This window comes from Phocoena sinus, chromosome 19, assembly GCF_008692025.1.
Source record: "Phocoena sinus isolate mPhoSin1 chromosome 19, mPhoSin1.pri, whole genome shotgun sequence".
In the NCBI taxonomy this organism is placed as follows: Eukaryota; Metazoa; Chordata; class Mammalia; order Artiodactyla; family Phocoenidae; genus Phocoena; species Phocoena sinus.
Genome location: NC_045781.1, coordinates 5,106,757 through 5,120,026, shown reverse-complemented (window position 1 = coordinate 5,120,026; position 13,270 = coordinate 5,106,757). Strand labels below are relative to the sequence as shown.

Genomic DNA, 13,270 nt, shown 5'->3' with positions numbered 1-13,270 from the left:
TGTGGACCCCACTGAAGCGCCTTCAGGGACCTGTGAAAGAGGTTCTTCAGGGCAGGCAGGCTGGCTTGGCGGGGGGGGGTCAGGGAAGGCCTGTTGGAGGAGCTGAGCAGTGTGGGGCAGGGGGAGGGAGCTGGGCGGTGACCTCGTGTTCTGCCCCCTAGCCACCCCTGGAGTCGCTGGCCACGGTGGAGGAAACCGTGGTGCGGGACAAGGCGGTGGAGTCCCTGCGGGCCATCTCGCACGAGCACTCGCCCTCCGACCTTGAGGCCCACTTCGTGCCGCTCGTGAAGCGGCTGGCGGGCGGCGACTGGTTCACCTCCCGCACGTCGGCCTGCGGCCTCTTCTCCGTCTGCTACCCCCGCGTGTCCAGTGCCGTCAAGGCGGAACTTCGACAGTGAGTCCCCTGGCAAGACCCAGCCTCCTCCCTCTGCTTGGTCCCCTTCTCTCAAGCCTCGGCCCCCTCTAGGCCCATCCAGGGCCCAAAGGCCCCGGAGCTCTTCCAGCCCCATTCCCCTCTGTCCACCCCTCAGAGACATGGTGTCTGGACACAGCTGGGTGTGAACCCAGGTGCTGCCTCTTGGTCATTTAGGAAGTGGAGATGATGGTTCTTCCTCCCATTGGTTATTGTGAGGATTTAAAAGAATTACTACATACAAAATGCTTAGAACAGAATCTGGTACACAGAAGCACTCGACAAGTGATGTGTGATGCTATCTTAGGCCTGTTTCCGATTGGCAGATAGGAGGCCTCCTCCTCCACTACCCTTCTCCCCTTTGGCTTGATACCCCAGGGAATTGCTTGCATGTAAGACTTGGCTTCCAGAAGAACCAGGCCTCCTCCTCCACTACCCTTCTCCCCTTTGGCTTGATACTCCAGGGAATTGCTTGCATGTAAGACTTGGCTTCCAGAAGAACCAGTGAAAATATTTTTAATTGGATTAAAATTTTCTATTAATGTGTGTTTCCCCTCCCTCTGGACTTCCGTCCATCCACCATCTTCATGAACCATTGAGCAGCAAGCCCAGGCCCTGAGCCATCACTCCTGCCAGAATACTGGTTTACAGCTGCCTGCAGGCACTTAGAGGGCTTCATGTGCCCCCGTGCATCTCTTACTGGAGCAGTCACTGCTGGAAGGGAAAGTCTTTGAGTAGCCTCAGCCCAGCACCTTAGCCAAGCAATTTTATGTGGTCATAATAATATGATCAGTACCTACCATTCACTCTAGACTTATTGCAGAAAGGCTGCTGATTGTTTCATGCACATTGTCTCATTTAACACTCATAACGACCCTGTAGGGTAGGTACCGTTACCAGCTCCATTGTATAGGGCTGGGAAGATTCAGAGGCCATCGCTCGCCTAGGGTCACCCAGGCAAAGCCAGGAACTGCGTGACTACAGCATCTGTGCTCGCCCTTCGTGGTGTTGCCTGCTGCCTTGGGATCCCAGGGATCCCTCCTCCTGAGCCCCATCCCAACCCCCAGGTACTTCCGGAACCTGTGCTCAGATGACACCCCCATGGTGCGGCGGGCCGCAGCCTCCAAGCTGGGGGAGTTCGCCAAGGTGCTGGAGCTGGACAACGTCAAGAGCGAGATCATCCCCATGTTCTCCAACCTGGCCTCTGACGAGCAGGTGGGGTCTGCTCCACACCCCTCTCCTCTGTCTCCCTCCAGTGGACCCTGAGTCTGAAAGGGCGTCCCAGGGCTGATGGGGCCTCTGCTGCACTCTCCTTGTTCCCACCCTCTCCTCAGGACTCGGTGCGGCTGCTAGCGGTGGAGGCGTGTGTGAACATCGCCCAGCTCCTGCCCCAGGAGGATCTGGAGGCCCTGGTGATGCCCACCCTGCGCCAGGCTGCTGAGGACAAGTCCTGGCGTGTCCGATACATGGTGGCCGACAAGTTCACAGAGGTACATGAGGGGGCTGTTGGCAGCGTCTCACAGATGTGGAGACTGAGGCCTCAGGCAACGGGGAGGGGCCACATATAGGAGCTGGGGTTTAGTGAAGCCCAGGGGAGTCGTCGGGTGTTTAAGCGGTAAGATCTCGGTAATCATCCCTTTGGATCTCACCTCACTTGCCAGTCCTGATTGAAGGGTTCTGAGGCCAACTTAAGGTTCTGTGGGAGAGAACCACAGGAGCAGAGAAAGGGTAGCATGTATGTGGTCCTGACCTAATCGAACTTTATCTCCTTTTACAAAAGGGAAGACAGTCTGTTTGCTGGGGCTGCTGTGGCAGAGTACCACAGACTGGGTGGTACTTTATTTCCCCGCCGTTCTGGAGGCTAGAAGTCCAAAATCAAAGTGTCAGCAGGGGTGGTTTTTCTGAGACTTCTTTCCTTGGTTGTAGATGGCTGTCTTCTCCCCGTGTCTTTAATTGTGTGTCTGTGTTCTCATCTCCTCTTCTTATGAGGACTTTAGTCATATTGGATTGGCTTACCCTAATGACCTTATTTTACTTTATGACCTCTTTAAAGATCCTGTCTTCAAGTACAGTCACATTCTGAGGTTCCAGGGAGGTGTGGGGTGTGTTCGGACTTCAGTGTATGAATTTCAGGGGAGATACAGTTCAGCCCCATAACACAGCCCAGAGGTTAGACTGGTCAGAGTGACACCATCAGGCGGGCAAAACAGGGACAAGATGCCGCGTGTCCCAGGACAGTGCTCTTTCCACAGAAATCTCAGTTTGCTTATAGCAAAAGTAGGTTTATTGAGCACCAGCTCTTTGCTGGGCATTGGGGTACGGTGAGTTCAGTACATCCCTGGCCTTCAGGGAACAGACAGCCTGAAGAGGGAGGCCAGCTGAGACAGAGGGAAATGTAATGTTAAAGTGTGACAGGTGCGGGGCTGGCGGGTGTTCCTGGGCCTGGAAGCACTGAGACAGGTTCTGGAAGATGAGTGGGTGAGGGCTGGGGTAGGGACTGTGTCTGGCGTGGGCAGCGGACACTGGGCAGTGAGGGCAAGTACGAGCAAGGACATCTGGGACTGGCTTTGGGGCGAGGGGACACTGAAGAGATGGGCACCAGGCCCCTGGGGTCCTCACCTCTCCCCTTGGTCAGGAACTGCCCTGTCTCCCCCCAGGCCTCCAGAAGCGGCACGCCAGCAGGACCTGTGCGCCTCTTCTTGCCTGGTGTCATGAGATGCAGAGGGCCTAGCATGCCTGCTTCCCTCTTGACCCTTAGTATTTCATCTTAATTACAAAAGCCACACGGGCTCTGGTAACCAGTCTTAGAAAACACAAAAATATTTAAATCAAAAAGTGAGAGCCAGCACACATCATTAGACTGTTTTTGGATCACGTAACAGAAAACCCAACCCTGAATAGCCTGAACAGGAAGGAGATCTGTAGTTATTTCTAATGCAGACAACAGTACTGTGCAGTAAGTACCCTCGTGGTTGGAGGAGACAGCGGCTCAGAGACGTAAGGGGACTCATCCAGGGTCACACAGGTGCTAAGTAAGAGTAAGAATTTGAGCCAGGCAGTTGGACTCCAGAGCCACGCTCGTGACCACTGCACTACCCAGCCCAACTCGGCACCATACAACAAGGAAACCAAGGCTCAAGAGAGGCTCCGAGACTTGGCTGAGGTCACCCCCATGGCCCTGGCATTACATCTCAGTAGTGATTCCAAGGACTGTTTTTACCCCATTCCTGGTGCCTTTATTTTTGATTTTGTTCTCATTCATTTAGAATACCTGCCAAGCCCTTTGACCCCCCCGACCTTCCCTTTCTGCAGCTCCAGAAAGCAGTGGGGCCTGAGATCACCAAGACGGACCTGGTCCCTGCCTTCCAGAACCTGATGAAAGACTGTGAGGCCGAGGTGAGGGCCGCAGCCTCCCACAAGGTCAAAGGTTGGTGCTGGCAACCAGGACACAGTAAGCGGGTGGGTATCCGGGAGGCTGAAGGCAAAACTAGGACATCGGGTCTTACCTCCCACCACCTCCCTTTCCCTACCCACAGAATTCTGTGAAAATCTCTCAGCTGACTGTCGGGAGAATGTGATCATGACCCAGATCTTGCCCTGCATCAAGGTAACAGGGAATTTGGTGGGAGGAATAGAGCAGATCTGAGCCTTCTGGAAAGAAGGGATGGAGATTGGGCATTAGGGGCAGCCAGATGCAAACCGAGTTCCCAGCCTTCCAGGGCCAGGCGGTCTTGGGTTTGGAGCAAGTAGGAGCCCTGAGTGCAGGCAAAGTCTGAGGCTCGGGGCTGGACGTGGAGGCGGGGAGTGCTTCCCCCTCGAAGCTCACTGGATCTCCTCATCCGGAGAGCTTTGGGATTGGGGTGAAAGCTGCTGGGAACAGGGGTCGTTGAACTCCAGGCAGGCCGGACACGTATGGACCTGCAATTCCCCGTGCACGCTAAGCCTGCCCTGGATTGAGATGGCGAGAGTAGGCTGTGTCTCGGGGCTTCTTAGGAGTTGGAGTCTTCTTGGCCACTGACCCTGTGGCTCCCGCATTCCTTCTCCCTCCCAGGAGCTGGTGTCAGACGCCAACCAACATGTCAAGTCGGCCCTGGCCTCAGTCATCATGGGCCTCTCTCCCATCCTGGGCAAAGACAACACCATCGAGCACCTCCTGCCCCTCTTCCTGGCTCAGCTGAAGGATGAGGTAAGGGCACCGGGAAGGCTCTGTGCTCTGGCTGTGACAGGTGGAGCAGCTGCTTTCCCAGGTTCGCCAGGATCTTCAACAAACACCCAGGTTGCCAAGGAGTTGAATGTTTGTGGGCATGATGGACTGCACGTTAGCTTATTTGTTTATGAGGCATTTGTTTTGCACGCCCTTATTCTGTACTAGTCCTTTTTTCCTGGGCACTAGGGATTCCAAGAAAAAAAAAAAGAACGAGACACTTTTGGTCCTCAAGGACCTTCAGCGACTGGCAGTGGAGAGGGACAGATGGGCAGTCCCATGATGCCCTGATCATACAGGTGCTGTGATACATTCATGATGATCAGAGTTCAGGCTAAGATGCTGTAATAGAGACCCCAAAATACAGCGACTTAAATAAGGTAGAGAATTATTTCTCTCACAACAGTCCTGAGGTGGGGTGGACCTACACTGGGGGGTTGGCCCTGCTGACCTTGGCACTCTGTGGGTCTGAGGTGGCTGTAGGGAGAGGGCATTGACCAGCAGCGGGCCCCGCCCTCTCAACAGTAAGACCCCAAAGGGGGCATCCATCCTGTCTGTTCACACCCCATTGGCCAGAGCCAGTCATGGGACCAACCTCAGCTAGCTATTTATTTGGCTTGGAGCACAAAAGATGAGAGAGCACCGCGCAATGGCTGGAGAGGCCAAGGGGTGACAGCCAGGGAAGCAGTGTGGACTTGAACCTGGGGTGGAGGAGGCGGAGCAGATCTGGGTGTTGGGAAGGAGCCCTGAGACGTGTCGAAGGGAGGTGCAAGTGCCGCAGCCGAAGAGGTGCAGGGAGACCAGTCCGGAGGCTGCTGCTGGAGTCTGGGAGGGGGGTGCGGCTGGTTTGGAGAGGTAGGAGGGCCAGAGGTAGGGAGGGGCCGTGCCGGGGCCTGGGGGCTCGCAGGGCCCCTGCTGTTTGCCTTGGTGGGGACTGGGCAGATGGTGATACCACAGGCTGGTGTGGGACCTGTTAGTGTAACTTCTGTGTTCGCAGAGGCCTCGCCCTGACATACATGCACATGCACACGAACGTGCGTACACCACACACACACACACACACACACACACACACACACACAGGGCACACGTATGCGGTGCACTAGGAAGTTGGAGGGAACATTGTAGCAGTTCATTTCTTCACATAGGAGTCCCCTGCTGTGCACACCCCTCCGCCAATTATGACCGTTGAGGCTTTTATAATCGTTGGATATAATATCCTTTTAAGAAAAGATAAGTAAACTTAAACTTAAATCATTTATGTTATTTATGTAAACAGTGTTTCACGAACATTTGCAGCAGCTATATCTAGAGGAAGATTCAAAGGAATGTAACAGAAAAAGAGTAAAACTAACAAGTTGATGAGCCCTGGGACATTCCTTCCCTCTCCCTGTCTCCCTGAGTATCCTTGGCTTTAGGAAGAAACACATTAATCCAGTGAAGGGGAGGGGGAAGTTGTGTTGGCTGTGAGAGTCGTCTTCAGTTCTTAGACTAGGTAGTTGGAAATTGGCTGTCTTTCATTCCTAAAGGGGACTCTATTATTTTTGAAAAGCAGGACTTAGGTGCTTTTCTCAAAGGATTTGTTGGAGAGGCCTTTTGGGCAATCTCACTTTGGAGCCAGCAGCTGAGGCTGTCTTGTCTTTTCAGCGGCTGCCATTGCTCTTCTTCGTTGCTTGCTGGGTCTTAGTCCCCATGGTCACCCTTGCCTGAACAGCCTTCGGAACTCAGAAGAGCTGTTATACTCATGGTCACTGTTGATTACAGTGAAAGGATACAGATTAGTATCAGCAAAGGAAGAAGGTGCATGAGACCAGGCGCCAGTTTCCAGTTATCCTCTCCCAGTGGAGTTATACGTAGTGCGTTTAATTCTCCCAGCACCAACGTGTGACAGCAATGAGGAGACTGCCAGCTAGGGAAGCTCGCCGAGCCTTGGTTTCCAGGGTTTTTGTTGGGGTTTGGTCACGTAGGCATGGAATGGAGCTGTTCGTGTGGCTGACCTTAGGTTACTCTGTCTCCAGCCCCTGTAGAGGTCAAGTTGATGCCACATGGCCCAAGGTCCTCACCATAAATCACATTATTAGCATACTCTATCTGGCATGGCCCAAGGCCAAGGTAAACAAAGACCCTTTTATCAGGTTGGATATTCCAGGTGCTTAGAGATCATCTCCCAGGAGCTGGTCAAGGGCCAGTCCTTTGGAATGTGCCAAGTTTGAACAGCCTAGACCTGTCCAGTTAGCCCTTTACTGCACACTTGCTCATTTGGTTCACGGATTCATTTCAGTGCTTGCTTCCTTACCCCGCAGCTCCCAGAGGGAGATGTAGAAAAAATTAACTGTGGTGTCTGCCATCCAGGAATATATGATGTTGGACAAGGAATTAATTGTGTTTATGTGCCTTTTTTTAAAAGTTGTTTCAAAGGTTTTTAGAAGCAGATGGGGGCACAGATTTCTCTGCTATCCTAAGGTAGGCGTTCTTATGAACCTGTCATAAGTCAAAATGGTGTAGAGCAAAGAAGCAGTTTTTTTCTCTCGTAAAAGCAAAAACCCTCTTTGGGTTTCTTTTGGTTAGCAAAAGCAGGCACCAGTGTAGGTCTCTCATAAACTCAAAGTGGTGTAAAGCGAACTTTCGAAAAGTGGGGGATACCTGCATATGTGCACATTTTGTAAGTCAGAGCTCATAATATTGGTAGTCACCTAGTGGTTCAAAAATATTTCTTTATTCCTTCGTTTTTTTCTTTCAGCTGATGTATTGAGCACCTACTATGGTCCAGAAACTCTGCTGGGTACTGGAGACTTAAGGATATATGAGACGTGCTCCTTACAGAGCTCAAAGACTAGCAGAAAGAGTAAAAGTAACAGAAATGATAAAAGTAATAAACTCCCACATGCCAAGCCCTTTGTGGGTCAGGCAGTTCAGTAGCCTCAACCACCCTTTGGGATTAGATGGACGTTTCTGTGTCACACATTGATATCCAGAAATGTTAAGTCCCTTGCCAAAGGGCTCCCAGCTAGCAACCGGCAGAGCTGGGATTATTATCTTGTCTGTTTTTCCCAGGGTACCATGTTTTTGCACTGTGATTCCTGCAAATTCTTCAAAAGGGCTAAACGTTTTTTGTGCTTCTGTGATGAGATTTGAAAAGCTGTCCCATTTAATAATCCATGTTGCTTGCTTTGTGTGCTTTTAACATGTCCCCAGGGCCGGGAGCTGGGCTTGGGCAGTGGTAGTCTGCCCTGCAGAGATGTTTATTATACGAGGTTGGTGTGGTTGAGCTCTTTTCGCCCTGCCCTGGGTTCTGTGTGCATTGGCCTTCTCTCAGAACCCTTCTATCCTCTCCTCAGTGCCCGGAGGTGCGGCTGAACATCATCTCCAACCTGGACTGCGTAAACGAGGTGATCGGCATCCGGCAGCTGTCCCAGTCCCTGCTTCCCGCCATTGTGGAGCTGGCTGAGGATGCCAAGTGGCGAGTGCGGCTGGCCATCATTGAGTACATGCCTCTGCTGGCTGGACAGCTGGTGAGTGCGGAGGCCTGGTGCCAGGCACGCTGCCCTGGGAGAGGTGCACGGTGGAGTCTAGTCACAGTGTAGTGTGTCCCGGGCTGTGCCGGTGGACCTGGGGGCCGTGAGGGCTCAATGGAAGGTGTGAGGACTGTCCGGGGAGTCGGAGGAAGGTACACAGGAAATAGGGCCTTTATAAGATGGATAGAATTAAATGAGAGAGAGGAGAGAAAAAAAGCCCCTCAGGTGAAGCTGAGCAGTGTCCCCACTGCTTGGGGTGGGTGTGGTTTCCCTTAGGATTGCTGGAAACTACCCAGTCTCCTGTGATCCCTTACTTCCTTGTCTTCTGCAGGGGGTGGAGTTCTTTGATGAGAAACTCAACTCCTTGTGCATGGCCTGGCTTGTAGATCATGGTGAGTACTTCTGGTATCTCTGGGAGGAGATTGGGGCTCCAGGAGGGATGCAGGGGTGGATTGTCTGGGGCAGGTGGGGGGAGTGGGGGAGGCTAGAGTCACTCTCCCATGCTGTCAGATGCTCACGTGGACCAGCTCCTTGCTTTTTGGAGTCCCAGAGAAGCGCAGGGGTCGGAGGCGGACATAACAGGTCACCCAGGGGCTGCCTGCTACAGTTGAGAGAGTCCTAGGGCCACCAAGCAGACAGCCTGGGTTTGAATCCCACCTCCTGGCTGTCGAAGCTTAAGCAAGTCACTTGCCATCTTTCAGCCCACGCTCATTCTGTGAAACATGGGACTTCTCATCCCAGCCTTTCAAGGCCATTGTGAGAACTGCTCATTGTTTTCACTAAGAGTGGCAAAAATAAAAGTTAACATTTTTCTGTAACGGGCAGGCTCCATTCCATGTACTAAGTACTAAATCACTTGCTCGGGCAAATCACTTCTCAGAGCCTCGGTGTGCCTGTCTGTATCTTGGAGCTCTTGAGGAGGTACTGCGTGGAAAGAAAACCCCACATTTAGCACACAGCAAGCCCTTTCTTTCTCTTGGAGTTTATTGGTTCGTATGTGGCCTGGTACCTAGGGCTGCTCGGTAGGCAGTAGTGAGTGGGACTGTGACTCCCCACCCGAGTCAGTCCTTCACCTCTGAATCACCGCCCCCTGTCCCTCATCCTTCTGCAGTCTATGCCATCCGCGAGGCGGCCACCAGCAACCTGAAGAAACTGGTGGAGAAGTTTGGGAAGGAGTGGGCCCACGCTACTATCATCCCCAAGGTCTTGGCCATGTCTGGGGACCCCAACTACCTGCACCGCATGACTACGCTCTTCTGCATCAACGTGAGCGCGACCGCCTGCCTCCGGCCTGTCCCTGGGGGTGGGGAGCGCCTGAGCACGACCACCTGCCTCCGGCCTGTCCCGGGGGGTGGGGGAGCGCCTGGGAGAGGAGGAGTGGCAGAGGGTCCGCACGGGAGAAACCTGGCTTGGGGGTGGGCAAGTGATGGGATCTGGGGTTGCAGGGGTGAGTCCTTGGGGAACTGCAGGCCAGAGGTTGGGGCTCCCCAGTCAGAGTCACAGGGCCTCTGGGGGTGGGGACCTGGCGTTGTGGGAGGCCCAGGACTAGGGAGACTTGGCCTCTTGGAACAGTGATTACCAGACCTTTCTGAGCACCCTCTCCTTCCCCACAAAATCTGTATATATCTATTTATGATATAATAGTTAAATGTGCAGTTCATAGAATCAGACCTGCTTTTTAATTCTAGCTCTGCCATATATTAGCTCTATTTAATCACTTAAATATTTAAGCCATACACATAACTAGAAATTAAAGGACAGAATTTCAAAACTAACATAACTAAGTGTTCTGATAATTTCTTCCCATGCCTCACTTTGGAGACCACTGTACTAAGAAAGGGATCCCAGGGGTCAGGAATCAAGTCCCATCCCAAGAGGATGAAGGGAAGTCTGAGGGTGGGGAGACAGGATGGGACAATGTGGGCTGGGAGTTTGCAGGGCAGGGAGACAGTGGTGTTAGGAGGGTGTTAGGGGAAATGGGAGCTTCCAGAGAATAAACTACCCTCAGGGTGGGCGAATCTGGGCTCAGAGCTCCCCCTGTTGCTCAGCTTCACCCTCTGGCCTGACAATCACCAGAGTGGCCTTGGTCAGAAAGGGAGAGAAATGGGAGTTAGCCATGAACTTCGGGTAGTCACCCTCTGCTACTCACTGACCTCCAGGTGCTGTCTGAGGTCTGCGGGCAGGACATCACCACCAAGCACATGCTGCCCACAGTGCTGCGTATGGCTGGGGACCCCGTCGCCAATGTCCGCTTCAACGTGGCCAAGTCCCTACAGAAGATAGGGCCCATCCTGGACAACAGGTGAGGCCTGGACACTCCTTCACACACCAGTAGCGCTGGTTTTGGGCATCTTAATCTTTGACTTTTGAAGGTAGAGCTTAGGGTTTGAGGCCCAGCACTGCTGTTTGCTTGCTCTGTGACCTCGAGGTCTTAGTTTCTTCAAATGTAGAATGAGAATTCACGTGACCTGCCTCACATGGTGGGAGGGGGTGGGAAGGTGGCAGTTCTGTATAATAGCAACAGATCATTAGAAAGTAAAATTAACAAGTGTGTGTGTAATTTACAATTGCACCAAAACCATCAAATACCAAGTAATAAATTTAATGAAAGATGTATAATACCTCTAGTGAAAACTATGAAATGTTGCTTTGGGAAATTAAAGGAGACGTACATAATGTTCATGGATGGGATGGTTCCCCAGACTCATAAGTTTAGTATAATCTCAGTTAATCTCAGCAGGTCCTTTCTTGAAAAGTTGACAAGTAGATTCTGGAATTAACATGAAAATGCAAAGATCTGGAATAAGCAAGTTGATCCTAAAGAATAACAGAGTTGGAAGACTTATCCTACCAGATACCAAGACTTAACTACGATGCCACAGTAATTAAAAAGTGAGGTGTTGGCACAATAATATTCAAATAGCTCAATGGCACAGAATTGAGGGCACAGAAACAGACCCTCGTGTGTACCAGTTCAGTGGGGGAAATGGATCGCTATGTCAGAATGACTAAACTGAAAAAGCTCAGTGGCGCAAGTGTTGGTGAAGAACACTCTGGTGTTGGTAGATGGCTGGAACTCTCATATCTTGCCGGTGGGGCTGTAAATAATAAATGGGCCTAATCATTGAAAATTGGTAGAGTTGAGTGAAGCTAATTAGACGTACACCCCATGAGCTGGCGTGTTCTCTCCCGGCTATATCCTCTCCCGGGTGTATATCCGAGAGAAAGGAGTGCCTGTTTCTAACAAAAGAACGTTCATGGTAGCTTTATTCATATTAGCCATGAAGTGGAAACAGCGCAAGTGCCCATCGACAGTATAGTGGATAAGTTGTGGTTTATTCATATGGTAGGAGACTGTATTTAGCAATAAAAAGACTCCTTCCTGCTGTGTGCAGCAACCTAGGTGACTCTCAGAGACTCACCTGCATGAGAAACCAGGCCCAAGAAAACCTATCCTGGGATTCCATTCATATCAACTTCAAAAATGGATAAAGGGGCATGTAGGTGATGGAAATGAGAATAGTGGTTATATTGGGGGGGAGGGGGAGCTCTGTCAACTGGAAGGGGACATGTGATACCTGCACCTCTGACTTCTGTCTCTGTCCACGACATAGCTTCATACCTTTAGTTTCTCTCTGAAGTCCACCTTCGTTTCCCCAAACAACTGAGTGTCGGTGCAGATGCATTTCCCTGGGCCCCTTACCTCCCTGGGCTCCTGTAGGGCCAAGTCCCTCCATTTTGGCACTTGCCTCTTCTGTTTCTCATCATCAGTTTGGTCTGTGCCTTCCTCCCAGCCCAAGCTCCACGTGGGTGAGAATCAAGAGGGTTGGATTTTCCACTGTGTTCACACCTAATACGCAGTAGGCCTCAATAAGTATGTTAAATGAATGGAAGGTACCGACTGCCAAGGCTCAGAGACTTGTGGGTTCTGGATTCCACTTTTCCACACTGTCTGACCTCCCTGTACCTCTTCTGGGCCCCAGAGGCCTCTGTCCTGGTTTGTCAGACTTCCAACCTTCAAAGTAACTGTTTCTCTGGCCCCTGAGACTCTTAATTCAGTTGTGTGTCTGTTTGTGTACACCTTGTGCCCCCGGCCCCACCTGGCTGACCCCTTGCCCTCCTCTTCTCTTCCCAGCACACTGCAGAGCGAAGTCAAGCCCATCCTAGAGAAGCTGACCCAGGACCAGGACGTGGACGTCAAGTACTTTGCCCAGGAGGCTCTGACTGGTAAGGCATTGAGAGCTCCGAGACCCCGGCAGCAAGGTGGTCTGCAAGGATGGCGCTAGGCCTGGGAGCAGCCGCTCCAGGCGGGGAGACGCAGGAGCAGCTGTGGGCAGAGGGCTAGCTGCTGTTCTGACTCCCAACTGTTCCTGTTCCCCCAGTTCTGTCTCTTGCCTGATGCTGGAAGAGGAGCCAACGCCGGCCTCTGGTGTCCACCCTCCCCCCCCAGTCCCTCCCTCAGGGAGACATTGGGGGGCCTTTGGCTGTCACTCCCTGTGCATGGTCTGACCCCAGGCCCCTCCCCCAGCACGGATTCTCCCCTCCCCAGCCCGGGAATCCGACTTCTCACCATCCACCTCCCGAGGGGCTGAGGGGAGCACAAGGTGGGACAGGGCAGAGACCTTGGGAGGAAGGGGCCACTGCCGCCCACACTCGGGGAGAGATGTGAGCATCCCAGGTCACTGGCTTCTGCTGCTGTAATGGGGACCCCCTCCGCCATCTACTTCTCCACCTCCCTTCCTTCCCCTCAGTGGTTTTCTTTGTGTCAACTGTGTCGTTTTTATTTTATTCCTTTCTTTTCCCTTTTCACAGAGAAATAAAGGTCTAGAAATAGCTGGTCCTCTGGTCTTAGTCGCTAGCATGGGGAAGAGGGCACCACCTCAGCGCCGCAGTCTCGCCCTTCTCTCTGGGGAGGACATAATTACTGGGCTCGTACACCCCTGTGTCCTGCGAGTGAGGAGGGCTCTCTGGGAGGCTGATGGGAGTGCAGCTGGCCCACTGGGTAGCGGGTCCACGAGGTGTCTCTGGCCAGCACAGTCCCGAGGTGCAGTTCAGTTTCACAGACGTTGGCTGAGTGTGTGGTGGTTAAGAGCAGGTTCCTTGGAGCCAGACTGCTTGCATCCAAATCCCAGTTCCTTC

The 13,270-nt window shown here is 52.5% G+C and overlaps 1 protein-coding gene across 2 annotated transcripts in view; it reads left to right on the top strand.

The window, feature by feature from the left end:
- Positions 1 to 12,968, top strand: part of PPP2R1A (protein phosphatase 2 scaffold subunit Aalpha) — a 32,768-nt gene extending 19,800 nt beyond the window's left edge. Inside the window, exons 4-15 of one of the 2 annotated variants that reach the window (XM_032612723.1) lie at positions 162 to 394; positions 1,480 to 1,627; positions 1,747 to 1,902; positions 3,725 to 3,839; positions 3,949 to 4,019; positions 4,464 to 4,598; positions 7,955 to 8,128; positions 8,463 to 8,523; positions 9,243 to 9,397; positions 10,291 to 10,433; positions 12,267 to 12,358; positions 12,514 to 12,968. In XM_032612723.1, coding sequence (XP_032468614.1) covers positions 162 to 394; positions 1,480 to 1,627; positions 1,747 to 1,902; positions 3,725 to 3,839; positions 3,949 to 4,019; positions 4,464 to 4,598; positions 7,955 to 8,128; positions 8,463 to 8,523; positions 9,243 to 9,397; positions 10,291 to 10,433; positions 12,267 to 12,358; positions 12,514 to 12,530 — 1,500 coding nt within the window. In that variant the 3' untranslated portion in view covers positions 12,531 to 12,968. Of the gene's footprint in view, positions 1 to 161; positions 395 to 1,479; positions 1,628 to 1,746; positions 1,903 to 3,724; positions 3,840 to 3,948; positions 4,020 to 4,463; positions 4,599 to 7,954; positions 8,129 to 8,462; positions 8,524 to 9,242; positions 9,398 to 10,290; positions 10,434 to 12,266 lie in introns of both variants that reach the window. The other variant, XM_032612722.1, reaches the window with a different exon arrangement.
- The last annotated feature ends 302 nt before the right edge of the window (positions 12,969 to 13,270 follow it).